Source organism: Apostichopus japonicus, chromosome 22 (genome assembly GCF_037975245.1).
Source record: "Apostichopus japonicus isolate 1M-3 chromosome 22, ASM3797524v1, whole genome shotgun sequence".
Classification (NCBI taxonomy): domain Eukaryota; kingdom Metazoa; phylum Echinodermata; class Holothuroidea; order Aspidochirotida; family Stichopodidae; genus Apostichopus; species Apostichopus japonicus.
Genome location: NC_092582.1, coordinates 11,474,358 through 11,502,134, shown reverse-complemented (window position 1 = coordinate 11,502,134; position 27,777 = coordinate 11,474,358). Strand labels below are relative to the sequence as shown.

The following is a 27,777-nucleotide window of genomic DNA, read 5'->3' as shown; positions in this document are numbered from 1 at the left end:
GTACGTATCCGCCTCTCGTACGCCTCCGCCTCTCGTACGCCTCCCCCTCTCGTACGCCTCGCCCTCTTTAATATTTAGAGCTAGCTAGCCTGCCTTATTAACATAAAACCACAGATAAATCTAATTCGGTTCTGCTTCAACTGTACTAACGACGGAATATTGATCAGGATGAGAACATAAATGTTGTATCATCGGCGTAGAATATAGTTACGCAACTTAGTGCTAGCATAACTGAGGTTATTAATATAAATAATAAATAATAGTGGTCCACGGATGGAACCATGTTGGACCCCACAAGATATGGTATAGAGATCAGAGTTTGTATTATTAAGACATATTGAGTATGTTCAGATTAACCATTTCAATGGAATACCACGCATACCGTAATGAGATCATTTTGTGAATTAGAATGCTATATGATCAAGAGTATAAATGCCTTAGACAGGTCAAGATATGTGCCAGAAACAAGCTCCCTCTTTTCAAAACCTGCAGTTATCTGATTGGTCAAATGTATGAGTGCATGTGCATTCGAATGACACTGTCAGAAACTAAATTGATTATGATATACTATATTGTTATTTTTTAAGAAATTATAAATCCTATTACAGGCTACTCTGTCAGAAATTTTAGACATACTTGGTAAAATGGAAATAGGTTTATCCTTCTCTTCGCTTGGAGGATCCACCTGCTTATAAATTGACATAACACGAGCAGTTATTAAATTATTTGGAACAAAACTTAGACTAAAAGACAAATTCATGGTATGGGGAAATGGTTTAAACACAAACGCACCCACCCACACACACCCAATCTTGACTGCATATGATACTTGCCTACCTTTGGCAAATAATCAAAAAGGAAATGTGTCTTTCTGGTTTGTAAATATTGAAATCAAGATTGCAATAATTAGAAGATGAATACTAAGCAATGGCATGATAGACTTTCAAAACTCTTTAAAACAGAGGGATGGGGAAGACGTTTCAATCTGGGGGAGAAGGTACCAGACTTCGAAGGGAAGTGGGACATGGGATTTTTATATTTAGGAAGCTAAAATACCTCAAAATCACATCATAGTGTCCAGACAAATGTAACCTAGCTTAAAAAAGCATTTTTTATTAACAAAGGGTGCAATCCTACTTTATGAAAATGGGCACTTTTCATCCCCCCCCCCTCCAGTTTCAAGGTAAATTTTACTACCCTCACCCACCAGGCTCCACCTCTTCTTCCTCACAAATTTATATTGGAATTTCCCAACTAAGTTCACTACCCCAAAAAAAAAAAAAGAGGAACGAACATGTTTTTTTCCACATATTTTATTGAACATTTACTACCTGCAAACTAGACAAATTAAGGTTTTAATTATATTGCACTAAAGAATTAAGTTGGATAAAATAACAAAGCAAATAAAAAAACAAGAAATAAGTACTGAAAATATCACAAAATGCTACAAAGCTAACAATAAGAGAAGTGTTACATAGAATAGGGAAGTCACTAAAATAATTTGCACGATTAGTGGCAGACGGTTCAATATGAATAAAATGCTGTTAAGAAAAGTTACTGGAAAATGAAATTGGTCCCCCCCCCCCAAACATCGCCCAACCCACACTGTTTAAAAATCACTGTTGGACTTGATTCTTATTTGTTTCCAAATGTAAATTCTGCATGGTTTAAATGCATTATGAATTTCAAAGTTTGTGAAACCAATTTCAGATTTTTGCTTTTAGCTGTGGCTAGAAGGCTACAAGAAGAAAGTCACACAATCATACTCATGGCAGTGTATACCAATGGGTAAGAAACTTGGCTTTAGAAATATAAAGAATACCAGGTTTGTGCACACAATCCATTAACTTCATTCTTGAATAAAGGCAATTTATTTTGTACGTACCTGCATCTAAAAAACATCTCGGGCATTTTCATCTTGGAAAGGTTTAACAAGAACTTTACTAATGTTTAAGGAATTATGAATTAATGGCAAAAATAAAATCCCATGGATATTACAAGTCACCTTCCGAATATATTTTTACAGGTTTGGCCACTTATTGCACGTTGAACCAGCCACTTTCAGATAAAATATGATAAAACTCTTCCCCCGGTAATTCTATCAATACAAAGAGAAATACATAAAAGATAAAGACACAAAAGACAGGAATAAAATACAAATAAAACAAATAAATAACATCAAAACAAGTGTATAGTTGAAAGAAATATGACATTTAAGTAAATAACTTTAGGAGAGAGCAAAGGAATGTCTTCCCCCTTGGAAAGAAGGGACTCCCAGGCAGGAATCTCAATATATGGGCTATTTGTCCTGCCAAACTGAGTAGATGCAGCAAATTCTCACTGACCATGAGAAATGAGGGAGTAACGAAGGTCAATACAACCTCTCACTCCACAAGATAATATATGAATGAAATGGACTGTTTCATTGGACAGAATCCCAGAAATTGCAAAAGGAGAGAGACTGCTTTGCACTTCCAATTTAAAAGATTTGTTTCATTTTTCCTGTTATAGGAATAAATAACATACTCTGCATAATAAATACCTGCATAATTAAATTTTCTTCAATATCTGTTCCTTCAGAATACAAATAATTTATTATAATAATTATATAGCAAAACACAAAATGATTGAAAAACTAAGGCATTTGATAAATAAATGAGCCATTTCATGAAACTGGGCAATGACATCATAATCAAAAAAATAACAATAAACAATAATATTAACAATAAAAATAATAATAAGATGATGTCAAAGATCTTCTCGGCCTATCATTACAAATCAAACTGTGGTACTGCATAACAACATATTTTATGAATATTCATGATCGTCATGGATACACTAGTCTTTCACAATATCTCTGCCCATACTACATATTCATGAGGAGATTTACCTGACCTTGCAGCACTATGGTAATTGGCTGAGGTACTTCATATTTTCCACATTCAAATTGGACTTTCATAAACAGGCAATTTATACACAACTCAAAATGGCTTCTATTGTTCTATAATTTCAAACAATTTAATCATTGGCCAAGCCATTGCAATTCATATGCAAACTGTTAGATTGAAAGGAGGTATTAGGCGTAAGAAAAACTCAAAAGCAATCACGATACAGAGATAGAGACAGTTATGATGTAAACCAAACTGCAGATCACAAGCCGAAGAGATAGTGATTACTACAATATAGTTCCATACAGTGTATGATGAAAGGAAACAGTGGATACTTCAATATATCGTTCCATACAGTGTATGATGAAAGCAAAAAATGTAATTTCCAATTGCATCGTCTCCCTAACATAAGTCAGAATAAATCGTACAACTAGTGTCGCTGCATGTACCAAAGTTATTATTAAAGTGATACCAATTTTTTTTCAAATCACTCCTCAGAATCTGAGCTTATAATGATTGCCAGCTGGCAATCATAGTATTCTGACTTTAACACAGACTGACCGCCATTTCACCTTTAAAGGTAAAATTAATTTGTTTAAATGTGTCATAGTCAATGTTTGTTATACTGGTTGATAAATTCTTTTGTGGAAAGTTTGACAACATGTCCCCTATTTGAACCTACACATTTGTCATTTATACTTCACATTAAAGTCTATGACTGCTTCTCTCCTTAAAAACAAACATTTGCCATGGAAATTCTAATTCAGTTTTACCCCAAACAGTATACTCATCTCATGATAAGAGGGTCCACTCCAAGTCATTGTCAAATATGTTGGATTATTCTTGTTTGACAAGTTCGTTGATGGAATTGATGAAAATGCAAACTCTGTTTGAACTGGAGAAATGTTCTGACCATAATATTTCAATATTACAACCATGAACTGTAACAGTGATTTGTTCCTTGTCCAACATTCCAAAACCTTTAAGAGATTCTCAAACCTTTTTTGTTATCAAATCAAACGATTTTGCTGCCATTCGGTGCCCCCTACAAAGCCCCAGCGAAGAAATGTTTAATATCGATCAAACACCAAGCTGTGGGGATGAATGACTCGGTTTGTAGAGGACAGGAATTGCTATCCTGAGGTGGGGCTGGCCTGATTATATGCTAGTCAGAATTGACTCTTTTCTATAAACACTTTTTTTTTTAATATTCTACGCTCTAAAACAGACTACTTGCACCGAAATGCAGCACAAACATCAAAACACATGAAACTTGCATACGACACACAATAATACAATTTTATATTCTAATAATATTAATAACGATAATTTCATAGATCTACTTGCTAAATAAATATCTTCTTTCTGAAGCAGCCTGCAGTCAAGTCCGCCAGCCATCAGTCATGGTGAAGTTCGTCCCGAATATCCAGAATAGTTGCAAAGGAAAATGGGGCAAATATGTAGCCTCCTCCAGAATAAAACTTGCTCTGGAATTCAACCCTACAGTGAAAAGACAATGTTATAATATATTTCTGTATATATAAATAAATATATCTATATATATAAATGGAATCATTCAGTTTTCAAGCTTTGTATAGCAGTATTGTAGGCTATGAATGTTCTCTTTAGATACACAAAGCTCCTGTGTGCAGAACCTGCCATAGACCTTTACACTTGTATAGCAACTTGCCCATTCTACATAGTATTTTGCGATTCGATACCGAATAAATGATTCCCTGATATATGCGCTATAGATAATCCCGTGTTGGAAACCAATGAAAAACTAATTGTACAAATTAAAACTGATGACTGTTTAGGTAGTGGTTGAATTCCAACAATGTAACTTAATCCCAGAATAGTTTGAAACCATCAGTTTCCTATAGTCTTTTACAGTTGAGAAAATATCTAGACATTATCATGGTATCAGGATAAAATATCTAGACATTATCATGGTATCAGGATAAAATATCTAGACATTATCATGGTATCAGGATAAAATATCTAGACATTATCATGGTATCAGGATAAAATATCTAGACATTATCATGGTATCAGGATAAAATATCTAGACATTATCATGGTATCAGGATAAAATATCTAGACATTATCATGGTATCAGGATAAAATATCTAGACATTATCATGGTATCAGGATAAAATATCTAGACATTATCATGGTATCAGGATAAAGAGAAATGCTTCTTTTAATTTGAAGCTGTTGTCTTGTCAGTCTTTTTTCTCATATATGTAAATCATACTTATATCTATCATACTTATATCTATCATACTTATATCTATCATACTTATATCTATCATACTTATATCTATCATACTTATGTCATCATACTTATATCTATCATACTTATATCTATCATACTTATATCTATCATACTTATATCTATCATACTTATATCTATCATACTTATATCTATCATACTTATGTCAATCATACTTATAAACTTCTGTATATCCTACCAAAGTACTGTCCTCTAATCAGAGAGTCCTCAGGAAGTATGAAGGAATGCAGACAATCCTTCCATCATCCATACAAACAATGAACATTGCTAGGCAAACATACTACTTCTAATACTAACCAATGTAATCTGAGAGTATGAAGGAATGCAGACAATCCTGCCATCATCCATACAAACAATGAACATTGCTAGACAAACATACTACTTCTAATACTTACCAATGTAATCTGAGAGTATGAAGGAATGCAGACAATCCTTCCATCATCAGTAGAATGAACACTGTCAAACACGCCCAGACAGAGAATGTAATGAAGATCATGATACCTCCAAAGAAACCATTAATGGTGAATGCTGTGTCGGCCAGAATCATGCCCCACAGTACATCCGATAATTCTGGATGAAAAAACAAAAAGAGGTAAAAAATTCATAATTATTATCAAGCTATTAAGGTTTACATGAGTTTTTAACTTTCTTCTTACTTGCTGTTTCAATTTCTGATTCCACCCCCCCCCCCACCCCACCTTATTGCAGTGTTGACACAGGATAGATACATTGATAAATAGGAAACTTACCGGCATGGGCCAGGCTGAGTGCCCAGAGACGGAGATAGGATGCAGTATGTGAGATCAGACTCAAGCAGTATTCAATAGTCTCAATGGACTGATGGATCATCTCTTCAAAGAGATCAAACTGGTGTGGAAGAAGAATAAAAAAAATTTTAAAAAAAAGAAGAAGAATATTATATTTGGACAGTTTATTACTAGATGTCACGATAACCTGCATATTGCTTTATCTTTGATGTTATGTTTACTATACCTACAATCTCATTTAAAGTAACTGTCACTCCTCTCCTCCCCAAAACAAGAATTTAAAACCCCCCTGGTTTGTACCTACTGTAACAAACAGCAGAAGACAAGTTGCACCCCTCTGGGCACTCAAAATCTCAACAAAAGTATCTTTTTTAAACAATTGGATGATTGATCTTACAAACACAGCAAAAATGGCAAACTTTCAGATTCCACAAGAAAGAAAAATTCTCTTATATGAGAAAATTTCGAGTTTTGATTAAAAAAGCTATGAATGAATACTTCTTTGCAGGACATAAATAGATAATCAAGATATATTGATAGGTTTTCTTGTGCTGGATTCATAATTATTCAAGTCAAGCCTTATCAAGAGTTAAACAACACTTTCCCTGAGATGCTGAAAAAGTTTATACAATGAGTTTTCCATGTTTTTTGGGGGTCCAAACCCCTGACCGTTTTGAGTTTATTCACATGTCAGTGTAATCCACTCCTATGAATAATATCTGTCATGCACTCACCTCTTCTTCATTGCTGTGGCCTTCAGTTGATCTGTCTTCGGGATATTCAACGCTTGCTTCAAGGTCACCTTCACCCAACTCGTCCTGATCAACGATTCCCCTCAATTCATCCGAGCCTCCGGGTTTAAGCATGCGCACATCACGATAATTCACAGCCTAAAAATGTGAAGTTTTATTGATAAACATAAAGTTCAAGCAATTGCTGCTATTATTCCATTGTCAAGATTTTTTTCCATCTTCCTTAAATAGAGTTTTTATAGTATTGTTTAGATTGTTTTGATAAGAATAACAAAGGAGATATGGGCAGTTGGAATAAATAACCCTTGACTATATTCAAGACTGTCAACATTCCCACACAATACATCAAAGTAAACTATTCATGCAACTTGTTCTGTTCCAGAACAATATTCAGAATTCCACCAGATTCACTCAAGGTACTAGTGATATATGAGTTCATACAAAAATCTTTGTAATCTTGCGTTTTGGTACAAAACGATTACCCTCACTGCTCTAATTCTTACGTGAAAAAAAAAAAAAGGAGAAAAAAAAAAGACTAGGCTAGATACATCCTGCTATGTAAGTGTGGTAGGTCTAAATGTTTTCTTTGCTTTGAAATGTGACACCCTGTTACTATATTTTAAAGATCTCTTGCACCACAAAATCCAACCACACACTATCCGACTGATTGAGAGCAGACTCGACTAGACACTTACAACGTGGCATATCATGGACAGTTTGCTTGTTCTGAAGACTACAGTCGATCAACAGTTTTCCAAATTAACGGTTGAGTCCGCTTCAGTCGAGGGAAACTAAACGTGTGCCACTTCCCTGACTGGCAGTTGGCAGTATACAGAAGTTTACCAATCAACTGCTCGGTTTCAACATATATAATCAATTATGGGGAAATAGTTTTGGATGTGACCAACATGACCACCAGTACTTGACAGAAAACAGTCGATGAGTCTAGCTGCTCAGTGAATGGGGCTTAGTTGTAGGACTATCAGATTTGATGACAATAAAGAAAACTGGACAATGAGTTGAGATGAGTTGAGGTTGTGTTCAGTCGGTCAGCATGCAATGTCCAACAAACTAAAACTATCGCATCAGATGTCTGATGGCAAGCTAACTTACAAAACGAGTTGGAACATAATATATGGTATGAATGCTGTCATCAGAAGGACTTTAAGTAAACATATATCTATAGATATATCTACATATGTTTGACATTATTTGTGAATTCAATAAGTTTATACCTTGCCCAATTTTCCCGTGTGTACCAAGTAGCGATAAGTCGGTTTCCCGAATAGTAGGAAGGGTACACAGAAAACGGCTATCACCACCAGGAAGTGCTGGATGACCAACTGTAGAATATTATCAAGAATGAGAAACAGAGTCAAAGTAGTGATGAGAACAGGTTAGTAGTAAAAAAGCATCTAAAAAATAATTCATAGTTACTGAGCTCTAGACACTGTTGTAGATAAAAGGTAAGAATGCAACTATAACTACAAAGCCTACAAGCTTGCATAGGTATGAAGGAGGAGGGGTGGGGGGGGGCTGAAGCCAAATTGGCTAAATCTCATTGGTGTTTCGTTTTTTATTGCCACTTGGAACTAAACCTATAGTAACCTTTTAATGCATTGCTCTCAACACTGAGGGGGGGACATCAATTATGTTTTTTTCATTCATTATATTATTTCATTGCTTTTCTTTCAAGAAAAAAGAGGGGGGAGAGAGGGTAGGGTTGGGACAACAATGTGTCCCTATCATGTCTATGTCCAAGAAACTTCTCAAATATGTCCTTGCATCAATTAAATATACAATGGAATTAGTTTGTGTTATAGTGGAATATATGAGTGCATAATACTGGGAAATGTAAAAGGGCAGGAGAGGGTTGGGGAAGGTGGGAGATGGGGGGAGGGGAGGGAAGGGGAGTGGAAAAGATAATAATACAACCCAATCATGTGGAGAACAAAGAAACTCAACACAAATACATCCTTACATCGAGCTAGTTTGAAGCCAAATTGGCTAAATCAATCTATCTTATTGGTGTTTTGTTTCTTATTACCACTTGGAACTAAACCTAGTAACCTTTTAATGCATTGCTCTCAACACTGAGGTGGGGACATCAATGATTCATTATATATTTCATGCTTTTTCTCTAAAATAAAAAGGGGGGGGGAGAGAGGGAAGAGTTGGGATAACAACATGTCCCTATCATGTCTATGTCCAAGAAACATCTCAAAAATGTCCTTGCATCAACTAAAATATACAATTGAATTAGTTTGTGTAATAGTGGAATATATGAGTCCATAATAATGGAAAATGTAAAAGGGCATGGGAGGGTTGGGGAAGGTGGGCAAATGGGGGAGGGGAGGGGAAAAGATAATAACACAACCCTATCATGTCTAGAATAAAGAAACACAATACAAATACATCCTTTCATCCAGCTAGTTTGACAGCAGAATTAGTCTGCATAATATTTATAGTAAATAAAACTGTTAGCAAACTGCTTATCCACTAGAGAGCCTGTGTAAGTGAATGTATAAAAGTAAGATGGCCTGACGTTTCGATCCTAGCAGGATCCTAGCTTCTTCAAAGGCTAAATGACAAGTAACATTAACAGAAGGGACAAAATATATGTATAGTAGTATATGTGTGAGTCAATCATAGTGGATATGCAGGAGTGTTACACAATGGGACGGAAAATATGAAAGTTTGTAATGGAAATTGATAAGCTCAGTAGAGTCATGAATACCTGTCCTGTGTAGAGTTGGTGAAGCGGAGGAGTAAACATGAACATATTGATGAGTGTTATAATGAGACTGGGTGCTTCACTGCTGTTGGTATCATCAAAGAGGAACCACTTGAGGAAGATCATCAGAATCAGGTAACCAAAGATGAACATGATGAAGATTAGCTGCGGGATGAAGACGAGGTACACGTCCATTCGCTGCCGGAAAAATCTGTCGGTGAGGAGCAAAAAGATAAGTAAATAACTAAGAAAAATAAAATGTCAAGAAGCTTTTAATTGGTGGCTTCACATTCACATTATAGGAAAATAATTCATTGTATCCAAATTGAATCACATTGATGTGAATACTGTGCCTAGAATCTGTGAACTTTATGAGAGCAGTATAGCCTGCCATAACATTTTGACTCGATAGATTAGTGAAAATTAATATGTCGTGTGGCTAAGTAATGACATTCAGCTTGGATCTGGAGAAGTCTAAATGAGTGAGCAAAATACATCGGACAGATTTATTTTGATCGACAAATCATTGAGGTATGAAATGAGATTGATTTATTGATTTGATTGATGGATAGATTTGTTGTATCATTGCTTGATTTATCAATACACTGTTACACCATGAATGGCATTGCAAAATAATTTAGTAAAATCATAGAGAACAATTCTTTGAAAATAGATGAGCTTTGATTCTCACCGATAGTTGACGTAGCTAAGAATAACACCAAAGACCATCTGGCTGATACCGAGAGTCACAGACAGTTTCATCTTCAGTGAATTCAAGACGTTGAGTTTGTTGTTGGATACTTGCCAAATCTGTGAAAACAAACATACAATCGTTGTCGAAAATGAAAAGAAGTCTGCTTGTTGCAGACATTTCTTCCCAAATTTGACCTTTGACATCACTTAATTATATACTCAGATTAACTGATATATTTTAAATGGTCATTAGTGTTGACCTGAAATATGTCAGGAGAAAACGTGAAATTATCTGCACTCGATGAAAGCTCCAACATCAGAAGCATTTGCTACCAATCTCTTTTTTTCATCCCTGAAACATTTATTTGCCTAACTTATCACAAGTTTCTCAATGTCTGGAAGTACACTAGTACAGTACACTAATATAATTTAACACTTCTCAATGTCTGCAAGTACACTAGTGGAGTACACTAGTATAATTTAACACTTCTAAATGTCTGGAAGTACACTAGTACAGTACACTGGTATAATTTAACACTTCTAAATGTCTGGAAGTACACTAGTACAGTACACTGGTATAATTTAACACTTCTAAATGTCTGGAAGTACACTAGTGGAGTACACTAGTATAATTTAACACTATTCAATGTCTTGAAGTACACTAGTACACCACACTAGCTAGTATCAACAATCCTTATCAACAATCCCCATCAACAATCCCCATCAACTATCCTCATCAACAATCCCGTCAACAATCCCCTTCATCAATCCTCGTCAACAATCCTCATCAACTATCCTCATCAACAATCCTCGTCAACAATCCTCATCAACAATCCTCGTCAACTATCCTCATCAACTATCCTCATCAACAATCCCGTCAACAATCCCCTTCATCAATCCTCGTCAACAATCCTCATCAACTATCCTCATCAACAATCCTCGTCAACAATCCTCATCAACAATCCTCATCAACTATCCTCATCAACAATCCCGTCAACAATCCTCATCAACAATCCTCGTCAACAATCCTCATCAACTATCCTCATCAACAATCCTCGTCAACAATCCTCATCAACAATCCTCGTCAACTATCCTCATCAACTATCCTCATCAACAATCCCGTCAACAATCCCCTTCATCAATCCTCGTCAACAATCCTCATCAACTATCCTCATCAACAATCCTCGTCAACAATCCTCATCAACAATCCTCATCAACAATCCCCATCAACTATCCTCATCAACAATCCCGTCAACAATCCCCTTCATCAATCCTCATGAACAATCCTCCTCAGCAATCCTCATCAACAATCCTCGTCAACAATCCTCATCAACAATCCTCGTCAACTATCCTCATCATACAATCCTCATCAACAATCCTCGTCAACAATCCTCATCAACAATCCTCGTCAACTATCCTCATCATACAATCCTCATCATACAATCCCTATCAACAATCCTCATCCCGCAGATCGTGAAAGAAATGTTATACTAACCGGGTCGACACCGATTGGATAAGGACTGCCGGCGAAGGAGTCCGCCGGGTTCAATATGAAGGATCCAGGTTGTGAGAGGTCCGTCCTGGGGGAAAGAATGTTAAGATTGTCAGCAATTGATGCAGGCAAAAACAGACAGTAATACATCAAACGTATGCAGTATTAATGCAAAACCTAGAAATATTTTACCGCAAAGGCAATGATGGCAAGACCAAGAGTTTGGCAAAGTGGAAAATGAAAGACCTGAAGTAAAAAAATGGTAAAAGTTTTTATCAAAGTGTTTTCTCTTTGAAAGAAAGTTTCAAGACTTGTTCAAAGTTGATTTCTTTATATATAACACTGAATCCAGCAGGACTTATTCGAACCTATGGCCACATGTACACAATGTCGTATGAAAAGATTCGTACTTGTTAATCATGCTGCCAACCTTCCAGGAGGAACCGAATATGTTGATGGATTTGGAAAAGCAATCATTGTAGAGGATCCCGGAATAAATAGAGAAGAGGCCCATCAGGAAGATGATGTAACGTCCACTGTAAAGAGGACCTACCATCTGTGAGAGAGATATGAGAGGCAGGAGATTAACAGTCAAAGGCAAACCAATAAGTAATTACAATTTATCAACCAATTTGGAGGTGTGTTGCACATTCTTTACCCAAGTAATACTGAAAGTAGCAATGTCTTGTGTACGAAAACTGCTAAAACATGTTCGCATTCATGATGCATGTCAGACGTTTCTCAAAGTACTTCGCTATGTATAAGAAAGTAATGCGGTCCTTTGCTGGCTGCTAGAGGAGCTCAAAACTTTAGCAAAAAGATAAACGATAACATTCTAAATTGTTATCAATGGATTATAAATAGACACACTGGATAATATGTTTTTGCTACACCTTTCATAGGGTCTGGATATAGCTCAGAGAAGTTGTATTCTGAAGGTCACACAACTCAGAATTAGCTCATGCTAGCCCAATGTTGCTTTTGCTTTTCAAACGTATTAACAAAAGAAAAGGCTGATGTAGTCACCAACTTAGTAATACCAAGTATAACTCAGGAATTATAAGTCTCAGGCCAACTGCAAAATGCTGTGTTGCATTTTCAAGTGTTCACAGTGGTCTTTAGTGGTACACTTACAATAATAACAACACCCCTAAACACCCTTCTGTGCATCTCTGTTCTTTCATTGTTATTTTTAACAAGAGGTTTAAACTTCTTTGTGCCTCTCCATTGTCACTAGCATTTTTTCTCTTTCCTTTGATACTTTCACTAAAATACTGCTTTACTTATTTCCCAGTTGGACATACTCTAGCAGAGAGAGAGTTAATAGAATCTTAGTCCAGTTGGTAGAGTTGACATTATATCTCATTCTAGCCATTTAATTTCTTCACTGTTCCAAGAATTTGCTTGATTTTCCTTGCAAGATTTACCGATGCTATATTTGACATGGTCAAACAGGTTCACAAGATCAAACGGGCAAGAAAAATACAAGGGAAAAAAAATACCTCATTTTTGGCGAGGGTGTTGGCCAACTGCTTCTCCCTCAAGATAAGCCAAAGAGCAAAGAGGGTCATAATCAATCCATGTCCAGCATCTCCAAACATCACGGCGAACAGGAACGGGAAAGTTATGATCGTAAAAGGTGCTATAAAAGAAGATTACATCAGAAGAGAAACATCCATTGTTAAGGGTTTATCAAGACAGTCAAGTTTTCATGTAATTTCTGGATCTTATGTCAATTTTAGAAGTACAGTACCTGTAAAATGAGCAGTAAATGCAAAGGTAGGTCGAGTAGTTCCAACGTTGTAAGTGACCGGATTAAATTTGAAAGTAAGTTAAAAATCTATGCCCGAGAGTCGGGTGGTCACCAAGAAAACAAAATATTCTTAGGCCGGAAAATTTCTTAAAGACACTTTCAAGTAGCCACTTGAGGTGATAGAATGAATGGGTTGGTCAGTTCACAATAAGGTCAATACCTATCACTACTCTAGAGAAGGTATATAAGCATAACACAGTTGTGAGGAGAGGGGAAGTCAGGGACACTCTTAAAATTCAAAATTATTTGGAAAAAGGCAACAACATCAATCGGTAAAAAGCTGTTCAACTTATGTAAAAATCAATATATCTAAGAGCGCAAAATGAAGTGTAAAGTAAGAAAAGAGGTTAAGTCTAACCAACCTGGGTTGACTTCACGATAGTTAGCGATACCGAAGGCATCGACGATTTCCTGGAACACTTCAGTAAACTTGTTGGTCCTGTTGTAGGTCGGTGGAGGTTCGATGGTTTCCATACGATTCAGGATGGACGATACCGAGGAACCACTTCTCTCCTACAAAAAAGGATATGACTCACTAGTAATTATTGGGAAACAGATCTTAGGTGGAAAGAGATTGAAGTGGAAAGACAAGTGACAAGAAGGACAAATGACAATAAATATTTGGTAAACAAATAAAACACATAGAGGTAGCTGAGGGGTGCAAGTGGGGGGATGTTAGAGGGAGGGGTTATTGTAGGATTACTACAAATATATGATGGAAGGCTCTCTCTCTCTTATCGAATTGCACGGGTTAGACTTGTCAATGTTACGTAGAAGAATGTGGAGAGTTAAATGTCGCAAAAACCAGAAGATTTTCATCTACCGTTATAACAAATATGCTAAAGACATCTTAATCAATACCTTTAAAAAATTCCAGAAGAAAAGAAGTAGTCCTAGGTTATATGACATTACGATGATCAGAATTATACTAACCGTTCCTCGTCTCAGAGCGATCTGAATCTGTTCCAAGTCAGAAACAGGGCACCAACACTCGGCGATCAGACACTTCTGGGTGACATCGAGATTAAAGAGATTCAGGGTGTGGTAGATTGCTTTCAGTTTACGCACTTTGATGAACCACACTCTGAGGTTGTTGGCAGCAGAAGACAGTACTCTCTGGCGATGTTCATCGGTTTGGCTGAGAACCTGGTCAAAAAATAAATTTTCTGCCATGGAAAGGATCTTGCTGTATTTTAAATGGAATTATTTCTTGACAAGTAGAGTATGTAGCCTATATCTATTTACATACAGCATATATACTTGCGCCTACCATATTTGCATTATTATAAAATTATAATCAATTGTAAGATTCTGCATGTACACTATATGATCGTCATCCAGTGACGATTAAAATATATAAACAGCTGATTACACATTTTTTGGGACAGTTCTTGAGTGAAAAGCTAGACCGTTCCGCAACATTATTCATTTTTTTAAACAATTTTAGAACAGAAACAGAATAAGCAAAACACTAGACCAAATTTTTATAACAGATAGAAAATTTAAACATTTTGAAAAATGTGAAATGGGTTAAAAGACAGAAGCAATGAAGTAGTTATCTTACAGCTTGCAGGTCCTCGATTCTTGTATTGACACCGAGGGCCATCTCCTTACGCTCTCCCTGAGACTCGGGGCAAGGGTACAAAGTAGCGCGGAATCTGTACGATGTCAGACAGAAAAGATATGGAGAGTGAACGAGGAAGCTGCTTGATGTTAGCCAGTAAATATTAATTCTACTCTTGCATATAAACAGTGTATGGTTCCGTGCAGTAATTCTGAATATATTCAGTAGCATATTACACTTAATTATTCATATATAGCCAATGTTACTGGTACAAATGCAAACCATAATAAACAGCAGTTTGGGTTTTTGTACGCAGATCATCAATCTCTTTTCTGTTACTTTTTTCCCTTTATATACAAGAGAAAAAATAGATACCAGAGTCTCCAAAATGGCTATACAAAATGTAAAAAGTACTAAACACTAAATCATTCTCTCTTATAGTAGTCATGGCTACAAGCCATGGCTACTAGAACTTACTGCATCCAGTCCAGTTTTGACTTTGGCTCCAGATCAAAATAGATCAAAACATCAGACTATGTACATGGAGTTCTAGTCTCCTATCATCCACAGTTAACAGGCATTCATTCCATGTTTTATTACATATCAGCTGCATCAATCAATTAAGTTTATAAAACGCCTTGAACCTTCCACCACACAGGCCCATCTAATTAGAAACTAGAGCAGCGCAATGTTGCAGAATCAGAAAATAATTGTGCAAGATTTCATTTCCAGAGTTCATCATTCCATAAATATATGTATTTAGCTGCAAACAAATGAAGGTTTTATACAGGAAGGGAAGGAATATACCAGTCCCATACAGACTTGAAGTACGTATCACTGCCACATTCAACGCAGCCAGTCAAGCATGTCAGTAGCTCCCTGGTGTGTGTACAGCCTGAACTTGGTACCAGATACTACTGTACTTATGATAGTGAATATACCTTGTTTACCTATTTCACAACTAAGCTTCCATGCATTTTGTGAAAGTTAGCAACCATGTAAGGGTGGATTAATACTACAGGTCAAAAACCATGTTTGACATTTAGACAAGTAAATAGTATTAAATGAGAGAAGATTGCTAATTATGGCACCAAAACCAGGCACAAATGCCTCCAAATATGTCGCATGATATGATTTGACACTGCATAAATATGTTACTGTTGTGAGCAAGTTCCATATAGTACGCACTGACAATATTTCAGAAGAATTGCCCACGAGGTCTTGCAACGGAAACGAAAGAAAAAAAATCCAACAAGCATTACAATACTTCAATACTTAGTACACATACTGAGATATGAAAAGTCAGATTTTTAAGAGTCAATGCAAGTAACAAGGACTTCATTATGGTTGAGCAGGTCATATAAAGGAATTCATATTAAGTATGATGATTGAGGGCGAAAAAACCGGAGTTACTTTCAAAAGTAAACTCACCCTTCGCATATTTTCTTGACCCTGGTCTTCAGTTGGTCGCCTTGGAAGAAGATGATGAAGACACTCTTCTGCATCTCATCACCCTACAAAATAATGAAAATTGTATTTTTAGATCAATTTATACACTGAAGTATATTGTTGTATTCCTGTATATATATCAATAGTCTTAGCCCTGCCTGACTTACGATAGTTAAGTGTCAATCCACTAACTGTTGCCTCATCTACAATAACTTTCAAAATGTGGATACAACATAATCAAGTATCAAGTGTTTGGTCTGCCATCATCTCCAACCCCCAACCCAGACACTCTTCTGCATTGCATCACCCTGCCAATGAAATAGGCATGGTTTGATCAATTTATACACTGAAAGATTATGTTGTACTACTGTCAATAGCAATAGTTTTAGCCCTGTCTAGTTAGTAAATTATCACTCCACTGTTGTCTCATCTACAAAGGCGCTCAAAATGTGGATCCAACTTGATCAAGTCTCAGTTGTTTGGTTCGCATCACCCTCCAACCACACACCCCCCCCAGGCCCCATCCCCCACGTGACCTGTCGGATTTAAGCATTTCTACCTACCAACCTGCAAGGTTGCTTGCTAAGTGACCTAAATGCGTTTTCTCATTAATATTATCATTATTGTTGTTGCTGATGTTTTGCTGTTGTTTTTATTATGATTGTTCTTTGACTTTACGTACGAATCTCTTTGTAGTGTAAATCTTTACTAGTTTAGATTAATGTCTCAAAGAGAGCACAATGTTATTGATGGTGCATCTAATACCGTTAAAGAATCAGTGGGTGAGAGGATGGGGGAAGAGACGACACAATAGCCAATAACCTTTGTCTTTTTATATTATTCACACTTACTGTACTGGGATCCTCCAAGGCGGTGTCGATCTCTGCTAGTCTGAGAAAAACATTGCCTCGACAAACTCTCCACAACATCTGCTCAAAGGCTGGAATTCTTTCACGTTGGATAACTCCAGCTACAAACCTGAAAGAAAATATGCCTTGTGTTATATTCCTGTATTGTCTGGTGAGTAAATTCTAAGCAAATAATTGATCATCTTGAGTATTGACCAGCCCAAAGGAGGTCAAACTGTTTTAATAATTTAATAAATTTAACAAACTTAATCATTTAAACAAGAACATTATATACCAAGATTTAGTAGAGTTTATATTACAGGTGTCGAGTTGCAAAACCTGAATGCATTTACAATTTCAGTAAAAAATTTACAGCTTTACCTTTTGGAATTCTGTATCATGATTTGAAGAATTTTAGACTTTTGAGCCTCTATCTACTTCACATGACCTTTGACCTCCACAGAAAACAGAGCATTACTTTAATCAATAAGGTGGACATAAATAATAAGTATCAAGTTCATATGACCTTTAACCTCCACAGAAAACAGAGCATTACTTTAATCAATAAGGTGGACATAAATAATAAGTATCAAGTTCATATGACCTTTAACCTCCACAGAAAACAGAGCAATTACTTTAATCATTAAGGTGGACATAAATCAGAAGTATCAAGTTCATCAAAAGACTTGCTTCTTGAGCTTAATAGTGTTTTACAAGGGTTTGCAGACTGTTACGTTGTTTGGGGTAATAAGTTCAGGATAGTGTTATTCAATGCTTTTCTTCTTTTATTTTCCAACTCCACAAAATGCCACTGCTTCCATTCACAATCATTTAACATCAATCCTTCATCAACAACCTCTGCTACCCTCTGCTATCCTCTCACCCAACCTTGGCTTCTCTCTTTCCTTGTCTCTCCTTACTCCTTTTTTTAAGGAAATGTCGCCCAGGAAAGAACCTGGGCACGAAAACCAAACTACCAAACGACTGATCCGCTCTCAACCCCAGTCCCCTTGCATCGGGACTGTGACCGTGTGATCATCGTCAGGTGTGCATCACCATTCCCCTCGAAAGGGAACAGATACTACACATGATCTCTCCTTACTACCTTCGCTCCTCACCTCACAAAAGCCACAGCCCAACTGCCTTAAACCCCTCTCCTAATCTCTAGCTCTATCCTTTAATCCTATTAGCAAGTCTTTCCATGTCTAAGTTATCCCAGCTTTTTAATCCCCTTAAGCTATCCCTAGGACATAAGCAGCTTTCTTCTGCTTACTTGCAGACATCATAACACAGACTTACATCTCAAGTGACCTCGGACCTCCACAAAAATTAATGCACTCTTGTACTCATTACGGTAGAGTTAAATTTGCAATAACCATGTTGACAACGTTTTTAGACTTTGACCTCCATAGTCTTCAAGTGACCTTGAGCTCTACAAACTTTCAATATAATCGCCAAAAGAGATCTAAATAGAACTAAGTATGAAGTTCAACAAAAATATAATTTTTTAATTTAATATCAGTTTACAAATAGGTTTCACATACACATATATACAGTATGCACACACACACACCATCACCATTTCATCTAAATTCCTTTTGCCTTCTGCGAGGAATCCAAAATACACCATCAATCAAATCAGCACAGAATCTGAGATTCATAAATAAAAATAAACTGAAGAAGCAGTACCAGCAAATATTGCATTACATAAAACTACTGAAGAGTTGGAATCTCTGTCGAAAGCAATAAATTACTTGCAATGGCGCACCTCTTCCCTAAGTGGCATAACCATACTTTCTTCAGCATATACCACATTTACTCAAGCAGCTTATCTTACTTCCCTTTACGGTCATTGAATAGATACAAAAATTCAGATAACTTGGCATGTGCATCAAATATATTAGCCATTGCCAATGCTTTGTCAATTACAAAAGAGCCTGGGAATCCATCAAGGGACCTCTCTTGAAATTTGTCAAAATCAATACCTGATTTGTATACATAACAGATGGCTTATACAGTACCAGCAACAACCAATGCATGAACTACAGTACCTGCAAATTGTCAAGGCTGCCTGATGAACTACATATACAGTACTTGTCTGCAGTATAGTAATGTACAGTATTTTCGGATTGAAAGAAAAGTTCACAAATTCCATAAATTTGTGCGCAGGGATGAATGATGAAGGCTATTTGCAAACATGAGGGTTGAAATTATGCATTATACAGTACCAAAGTAATTGCATTAATAGATCTCAGATTATACTAAAACTGTCATAAATCACAGTTTAACGGTTAGCTTCACTAACAGGTCTATGGAGGTCTGTTGGATGGTCGCAAAATGTTAATTATCTCAAATCAGCTTTGGTAGGGGAAGTTTCATAATCAATGTTACCAAAATACCATATCACACAAATAATTAATATTCTTGTAATATTAATCAAAGAGATTGTCTGGTGACTAAACTAGTTGTTTTGACTACAATAACTACAGAAAAGAGAGTGTAGGAAAGTGGGAGGGAGGTGGATGAGTGGGAGGGGATGTGGGTTAGTGGGAGGGAGGGAGGGAGGTGGGTAAGGGAGAGGAAGTCCTATAGAATAGCCCTCACATATTATTCTTCCCTCACCTTACCTATGTAGAACATCAGCTGTCCTTAAACTCTACCAACCCCCCTCCCCCCAGCCCCCACACACCTTCTATGTCTGATACCAATCCTGCATTTGGTCAAACCCAGAATTGCATTAAAATTCACATATTGCTTACCCAAAGCTCATAGCCTGTCCTGGACGGAGTCCCTCCTCTCCCAGCATGGTGTGGCTCTCCTCGTCTTTGTCCACATCTCGTATCTGGAAATCATGATGATAGTCAATCTTTGGTCCCAAAGGTGGATAATACGTAGCATGCATGATATACACGAAGGGAATCACAAGACACACAACATGGAAGCAAAATGAAATGAAATATGGAAGAAAGATACAGAGATGAAGATGAGGAATGATAAATAGTGAAGACAATAAAGACACTTAACAACTGAGGGCTCGACTTTTGTCCACTTTTTGACAAACAGAAAGAGAAAAGGATGAGATGAATGTAGATGTATAATAATGTGTTAGTATAATACTGCATCACAATATATTTGCATAATTTTGTTGAGTTGCTAACTTTTTATATCTATATCTTGACACAATTGGCCACATTTTTGAGTTGCTAAATTGTCTCTTCAGATCTACCATAGCTTACAGCATGTGTGAGTACCGTATAAAATGACAATGGTTGTGGTAGCGAAAAATCTGAAAAGTATCAGATAAATATCTTATACAGTATTCTCTCATACTAAGATTCAAGATTTGACTGGTTCAACAGATATTAAAAGCAAGTCAATGGATGACGGAAAAATGAATAGGAAACTATGAATGGATATTGAAATGGCTAGCTGCAGTATGATTATGACACTTTAGTTGATTGTGTCAAGGCCATTTCAAGAAACAAATATAGTTTCATATTATGTTTAACACAGTACAGTCACTCCACTTGAAGCTTCAACTGAGTAAAGTGTGCTCTTAAATTGAAGTCCGACTCGAGGATCATTTTGTCACAGATACATTTATAAAAAGCTGAGCAAAACACAGGTTACTGGTATTGTTGGTTGATTTTCACTGAAGGTCTAGCACCACCATACAGTATCAATACTATTTGCATGTACATGCCGGATGTGAACAAGTAACTACTATTTCTGCATATGTCAATAACATTAAAATGTATAAAGAATTTACTCGGCTCTTTATTTTCATGCAAGAACATCAGAACTTAGGGGAATAGGGTTAACAGGAGGGACACAGAGAGATTACAAACTGTATACTACAATGTGTACAAAATATACAGCAGCTGCAATTCATATCACATATCACATTGATCATGCTACAGTGCTACACATTGTCAAGTAGAAGTGGAAGTATGTTTAGTCCTTGTTCAATTCATAGTGTATACGAGTGCAGTGTTAAGTGTGCTTGACAATATGTTTACCTAAATGTGCAAACAACTCAGGTCAGGCACCAACCCATGTTAGTTTGCTTTTCTTCACTGTGATAGTTTTGGTAACTTACTACCATAGCAACTGCACTTCCCCTTAACTCACATTGCTACATAACAAGACATAGGCCATCTACGAGGCCACTGGGGGGGGGGGGGAGGCCGTCCACGAGGCCACTGGGAATAATGACATACACTGTGCTATAGAGCTAGCACTTTCAGTGTGACTATTTGAAATGTCTTATTTGAAGGGTCTCAAGGGTGTTGCTAGACCCCTCTTTCATTTGAGGGGCCCCATGCATTTCTTAAGGTGAATTCCGAACCTATTTTCTTCAAAGAAAACATTTTTATTCTGACATGTATTTTTAAGTCACCATATCTTTGTTTTAACAGCCAAATGATACCACCCACATATGATGGCTGATTCAAAACAAAATCCAACTTTCTGGAAAACTATGCCTTTCAGGTTTGCCAAATCGCCCACTTTTTGTTTTTCCGTGTGTATAACATTCCTGTGGTGGATATCTTGATGAACTCTACATATATTGAAATTAGACCTGGTCGTTGATGACTTGAGGAAACCATTTTTATCCTGTTTGATGTCACCAATAAATAAACAAACAGCTATTAATAACAAATAACAATAATTCTGCCTTTCTATTTTAACTGACCTCTTCAAAGAACTGCTGAGCTTTTTCAAGAATGTGTTTCAATTCTGTCAGTTCCAGGTAGTTTCTCTTGAGTGCTTCCTGGTTGGTGTTGATTTCTTGAATTTCATTTTCAAGTTTCTCAAAGCAAGACTAGAAATTTAAAAAATCAAAAAAAAATTCATATGTGTCAAATCTTCCTTAAATAATGTCCTTTCTCCTTTTATTAGCTATAAGAAAGAAATGGTTTGATGTGATCATAATTTATCAGCATAAGCTTTTAGTCCAGAAATGAAGGTAGCCTCATATGACTAGCTTTAATAGGTGTGAAGACTCGCGCACAAAGAAACATCTCATGACGGTAATCTAACCGAGTTTTGATTGAGGTGTAACAGAAGTGTTAGACACCACCATCGATCCCAGAAAATGCACACACAACTTGCTATCGTCGGTAATTTAGACACTAGTCTAGAGTCAATACATACAGCTACGGTCAATACCCACACGGCACACGGTTTGGGGCGAGTCTTCAATGCCTTTAAGCTAATAAACTGTGGCTCAACACACAACTATTACAAAGACAGTAACATTAAACGTAACCAACAAAGCTACAGTATGCCTACTACACAATCACGGCTACAATCTTTGAAGAAGGTTCCTTATAAATTATGTCAAAACTGTCCAGCCTCTTCCTGTTATATTAAGTTTAATGTAGAAAGACATTCATGAAACACTTGGTTTACAGCTCAATTTCTTTGACTATACTCGTAAATACTTTTAACTCCATACTCAGTACATTACAAGTAGAAAGGAAACCATTAAACTTTAACCTACCTCCAAATCAATCATCTCTCTAGGTGCTGGGGCTTCTGGATTCTCACCAGTGTCAAGAATCCTGATATCAGCGCGTAGAATTTCTTTCTCCAAGAATCCTAAATATCGACAGGAAATACAGATAATGAATTCCCCAATTCCAGTGTTTGGTTTTGGTTTTACGAACATCTTTGCTAAGTGAACAGGGCTTCTACAGTACTCAAGGTCAAGAGATAATACTGTACCTGGTCGACATGGAACAAACCCTGAGCCAATCAGGGTATGTAGAGGGGGGGGGGGGGCTGTTTCTAGATGACTTCTAGCAATTAAGTTCCACATTCTGTGAAATACTTAAATATATCTCCCTCCTACAGTATAACAAGTTCAATGTGTACAACAGGAAAACAACAGACTCTTGGCCAAAGAAGACCTTACTGGATATAAACCCAGTTACAGTACACCCAGTTTATATCTATTCTACCTTGCTCGATCCTCAAAGTACAGTTATAAATTTACAACAGATTCATCAAAAGAACACATTTGACTTTCTGTTTTGCCCATCTCTTCTACTGAATGTGACAAAAATTAAACGGTTTATAAAAGAAAGTATGTATTCTCTTATTAAAACTTGCATGATTGGAAGTATGTATGTGATCATGAGAAATCCACCGCCCCCCCTCCCCCACGGCATCCATTTAAACTCAATCTCTTGTCAATGCCCATATCATGCAGCTACAGCCCCATACCATGACCACTTTAACCACCACATCTGTTGGTCACCTGTCAAAATTTTGCTTTATTAAATATTCAAATACTTACGTAGTTTTCTTTCCATTTCATCACAACGCCTTACTTCATTTACAAATTTCCTTTGAAAAGCATTCACATCAGGATTAAGCTGAGGAGAGGTGGATTCAATACAAATTTATAGACATGAAAAGATCAGTTCAAAAGTTTAGTTCAAACTCACACTGATATCCAAACATTACAAGCCATTCAAACAGATTTGATACCAAGAAAAATATATATCTTGGAAAGTATATCATATAAGCAATATCCATTAGATTTATGTACCAGGAATTTATCTATTTGCAACAAGAATTTACATCAGTATGTAAGTTTACACAGAGTGCAAGTAGAGTGGTCTCTACTTCCTAGTATTTCCCAAATATGGAAAACTGTGCTTTCACTTTTCCTTTCTGAAAGCTTACTTTAGCTAGGTTATTTATGCATACTGTACATCTTCATGAATTGAATTTCATATTTGCTTGTAAATTTAAGTATTTGTTTCAAATTCAATTTGTTTTAAATTGAAGAATCTACTTTTGCTACAAAAAAAAAGAAGGAAAAAAAGAAGCCGTAACCTAAAAATACCAGTACTTTACCTTTACTTTTGCTGAGCTTTATCACCCCTGGTGATAGTTAATATAGATCTCTAAACCATTTATTCTCATCAGCAATATTCTCTGTTTTAAATCAATGCTCCACATGGAGGCATTTAGCTTACATTTGCCCACCTTATCAATCTCAGGACTGCTAATAACATCTGTTGCATATAAAGGGATAGTGATCTGTAATAACTATTAACATTGTGATCATTCATTCTGTATACAAGCCTAGTACTGTGAGCATCAAATTTACTTACATCTCTAAACTGCACCAAGCCAAGCTCTCCCAGCTCTGCTACACAGGCATAGGCAGCTTCTGATTGCAGAAACACTTGTGCCTTACACATTTCCTCACTTCTGTACAAAGATCCCATGATGTACACTGTTTAATGGAAATCTGTAAAACAAAGAAACTTGAAATTAAAGATAGCTACACGCAACAACAGCCAAAACCAATTCAATTCAAGTTCAGTCAGTAACTGTGTCGCTAACTAAGAATATTCATCATAATTTATACTACTCCAAAAATTCTCCAATATTGGAGATTTTTTGGTGTCATTTGGGGATTTGTTGCATAATTTTGCTCAAGTAAGTTAGACTATAATTCAAATAGACTAGTTGTAATCAATTTACAATACCTTGATCTTGTCAAAACTTTGAAAGTGATGGCAAAATATTTATAGCTGATGATGCATTCCATTATAAACACACACCAAAGGAATATATTTCTTGTGGAAATATCTCATTAACTTGTACTGGACCTGTTCAATACTAAAAAGAATATTTATACTGTTATGATAGGGATTGACTTTTGCATCTTTATATAGAATGCATGATACTATTTTATCATGTACATTTAGGCTAGCTACCATCAAATTTTGCTGAACAGTTTAATACAATTCAATTTTTAAAATCCACTTTTACTGTCGTAAAAAATTTAAGCAGGATCAAGTTCCATCTTCGTCTTCCATTATTAGGTTTGTTTTTTTAAAGCAACAGTTGTTGCTGTTTAATTATACATTGAGACATGTTATTTCCCTTGTAATTTATTTGAATTAATAAATAAATTTTAGTAAGAGATTATTACACAATTACTATTGTCAGGTGTTTTGTCATTCTCATAGGTTATTGAGAATGACACTCCACATTTCTTACATACAGTTAAATTAACAGAAGAATCCAACCTGTAAAATGTGGGACTTGATCCCTTGAGATTGTATTTCATTTCACAGTCAACACAGCCTACGCTAGATTCATGATTTTAATATGGACATTACGGCAATGGAAATATATATATTGGACTAAGCTTGTACGCATTTAACTGCGGTACAACACCACTAATGTAGGTTCGCTGCAGTAAAATTAATGTAATTTTCGATACCCTAACCTTACCCTACTTACTGTTAGTTTTAGGCTTAACTTGGTAAAACGATAAAATCGCTTTAAGTTCCCAACGTTGTGACAACAATATACTGTAGCCCTATTTGTACGTTGCTAAAATATAAGAAAACATAGCATGAACTCAGTGGATACATGCCTGAGCTAGTACGAGACTACTGGCATAAGTGTTTTAAAAATTTGAAGGTTTTGCTTAATGAGAAATTAAGATAGATTTACCTGAAATGCTTCAGCAAAAATCTTCCAGTGTAGGGTGAAGACCTGCTTAAATCAAAATTTATTTTTCTTGAGTGGCTAACAAAACTGGAGACTGCACAACATATTGCTTCACTGATTTCGGCATTGAAAATTTCTTTTGGATTTTTAATCAATTCTGGGCTGGGCAGTTCGCTACGTATGGGCGGCCATATGGGTAAAAAAAACTTTAAAAAAAAGTAAGCATTGATACGAAACTCAGATGTAATGAAACAACTTGGAGCAACTTAGATTTACAAGCATTCAAGCTAGGGTAGCTCCGAGGGTGATAATCATTTCAAAATGTGATAAAAGCTTCTTTTCTTATGTTATTAATAGATAATCATTAATTAATATTCATATGAATAGAATAGGAAAGAGGGACATTGAGTTTATCATAAATGTTGTTCTTCACATGAAAACACGACAAGATGAGGATGTTCGTCTGCCTAAAAATGTGACTACAGCATGGGAAAATTAGGATTAGGATAAGCCTAGTATCATATAAGTAACATAACTTCTTTTGAAAGTGGCGAAACGTAAGGAGATCTGTATGAGTGTTTGTTGGAATAAATGTGATATACAACCTTTATCGACCTATAGTCAATAAATAATTCGTATAGTAATAGTAATAACAGTCATGTAAATCGGGTATATGGCATATGGATCTGACAGTATGGCAGCGAGGTATATCATAGTTCAATGTTTTCTAAGAACCATGTTAAGTTCAGATCCTGTCTAAATAAATTATATGAGCTGGTTAGTTGCTTCCATAGTTAATGATGATAAGAAATGTACCTGCGGTTCTACAAGGACAAGGTAATATCCCGTGCAGAAGCAGTCTGAATAGGCTTATTACACCATGGAGGTACTATATTTCAGTGTTGACTCATTGGAAGCGTAAGTATTACCCTGGCAGTTTATACCTCCGTGGTTTGAGATACAGTGGTTATCTTTTGGACCACTTGCATGCGTTCCACATAAATTAAGCGCACTATAAGTGTACGTAGAGTAAATCTGAAGTCTGCCGGGGTGTGCTTGGAAGAAGTTTAGGGCGTTCTGATAGTTGAACTAGCTACAAGCCTTAAGAATTGAATAAGTAAAACACTAGAAAACAAGATCGACAAATTTCAATAATTATTGAAGAGACATAATGTTACCAAACAACAGGCTACTGCGAAGTGCAAACAAAGCTGCCTGTGTTGGTGAATAAATAAAATCAGTTTGCCTTTGAAGAAGATGTAGATGTGATCTGTATATATCCTCAAGTAAAAAGGGTTGAATGAGTTTAGTCAAATAGGAATAAATTTCGGGACCAGCTTCATCTGAAGAGTGAGACAAAGTACGAATCCAGGTGTAACGAGCTACGTACAATATTATTATTAGTATTATAAACAAAACAAAAATTTATTCACCCTTTAACATCTGATCGAGGCTCATCAATTAAAGGGGCATAACTTCTTAGTTTATCACACACTGCAGATCATTATTCCGCTCTTCAGATCATGCATTGTAGCTCGGCATGCTCAGATGCAACACAAAACTTATTTGGCAAACATGTGAGGTACTTTTTTTTAAGGAAAGTCACCTAAGAATGAAAATTAGGACGCAAAAAAAAGAAAAGAAAGACTGATCCTCTTTCAAAGCCATTGGGCCCCATGCATCGATTCTGTGAATGTGTGATCATCGTCAGGCGTGTACCACGGTTCCTCTACAAGGGGAACATATCATGCTACAACATGATCTTAGCCAAAGGCCGAGAAGAGATTTGGAAAACGTGAGGTTTTAATGGACTCAATTGACGTTAAAGGCATTGAATACTCGCCCAAATCCGCGTGCGGCCATCTGAAAAAAGTTAACTTTCTGTTGCTTGCAAGTGACGTTTTGTTCGTGTCGCTAAAAAAAATGCAGAGAGTAATGAAACGTGATACCGTGTTATCTTTAGCTGGACCTGAGATGTCCATCGCTGTATCGTT

General features: G+C 36.3%; 1 protein-coding gene across 3 annotated transcripts; it reads right to left on the bottom strand.

Moving 5' to 3' along the window:
- Nucleotides 1-1,290: 1,290 nt before the first annotated feature.
- LOC139963688 (V-type proton ATPase 116 kDa subunit a 1-like) lies at nt 1,291-25,945 on the bottom strand. Of its 3 annotated transcripts, none has more exons than XM_071964731.1 (21): nt 25,787-25,945; nt 24,427-24,566; nt 23,601-23,679; nt 22,803-22,900; nt 21,993-22,121; nt 20,056-20,162; nt 17,300-17,426; nt 16,431-16,513; nt 15,000-15,093; nt 14,369-14,581; nt 13,798-13,948; nt 13,125-13,264; nt 12,033-12,178; nt 11,626-11,710; nt 10,129-10,247; nt 9,441-9,648; nt 7,939-8,046; nt 6,686-6,841; nt 5,934-6,051; nt 5,580-5,754; nt 1,291-4,388 (listed from the first exon to the last, which is right to left on the bottom strand). In XM_071964731.1, exons 2-21 carry the CDS (start codon nt 24,541-24,543, stop codon nt 4,286-4,288), a joined length of 2,556 nt encoding a protein of 851 aa, XP_071820832.1. In that variant the 5' UTR covers nt 24,544-24,566; nt 25,787-25,945; the 3' UTR covers nt 1,291-4,285. The 3 variants fall into 3 exon arrangements, with proteins under 3 accessions (XP_071820832.1, XP_071820833.1, XP_071820834.1); XM_071964732.1 differs by having other exon boundaries at nt 20,056-20,138; XM_071964733.1 differs by lacking the exons at nt 20,056-20,162; nt 21,993-22,121; nt 22,803-22,900; ... (1 more) ...; nt 24,427-24,566; nt 25,787-25,945 and adding an exon at nt 17,678-17,712.
- Between the last annotated feature and the right edge of the window lie 1,832 nt (nt 25,946-27,777).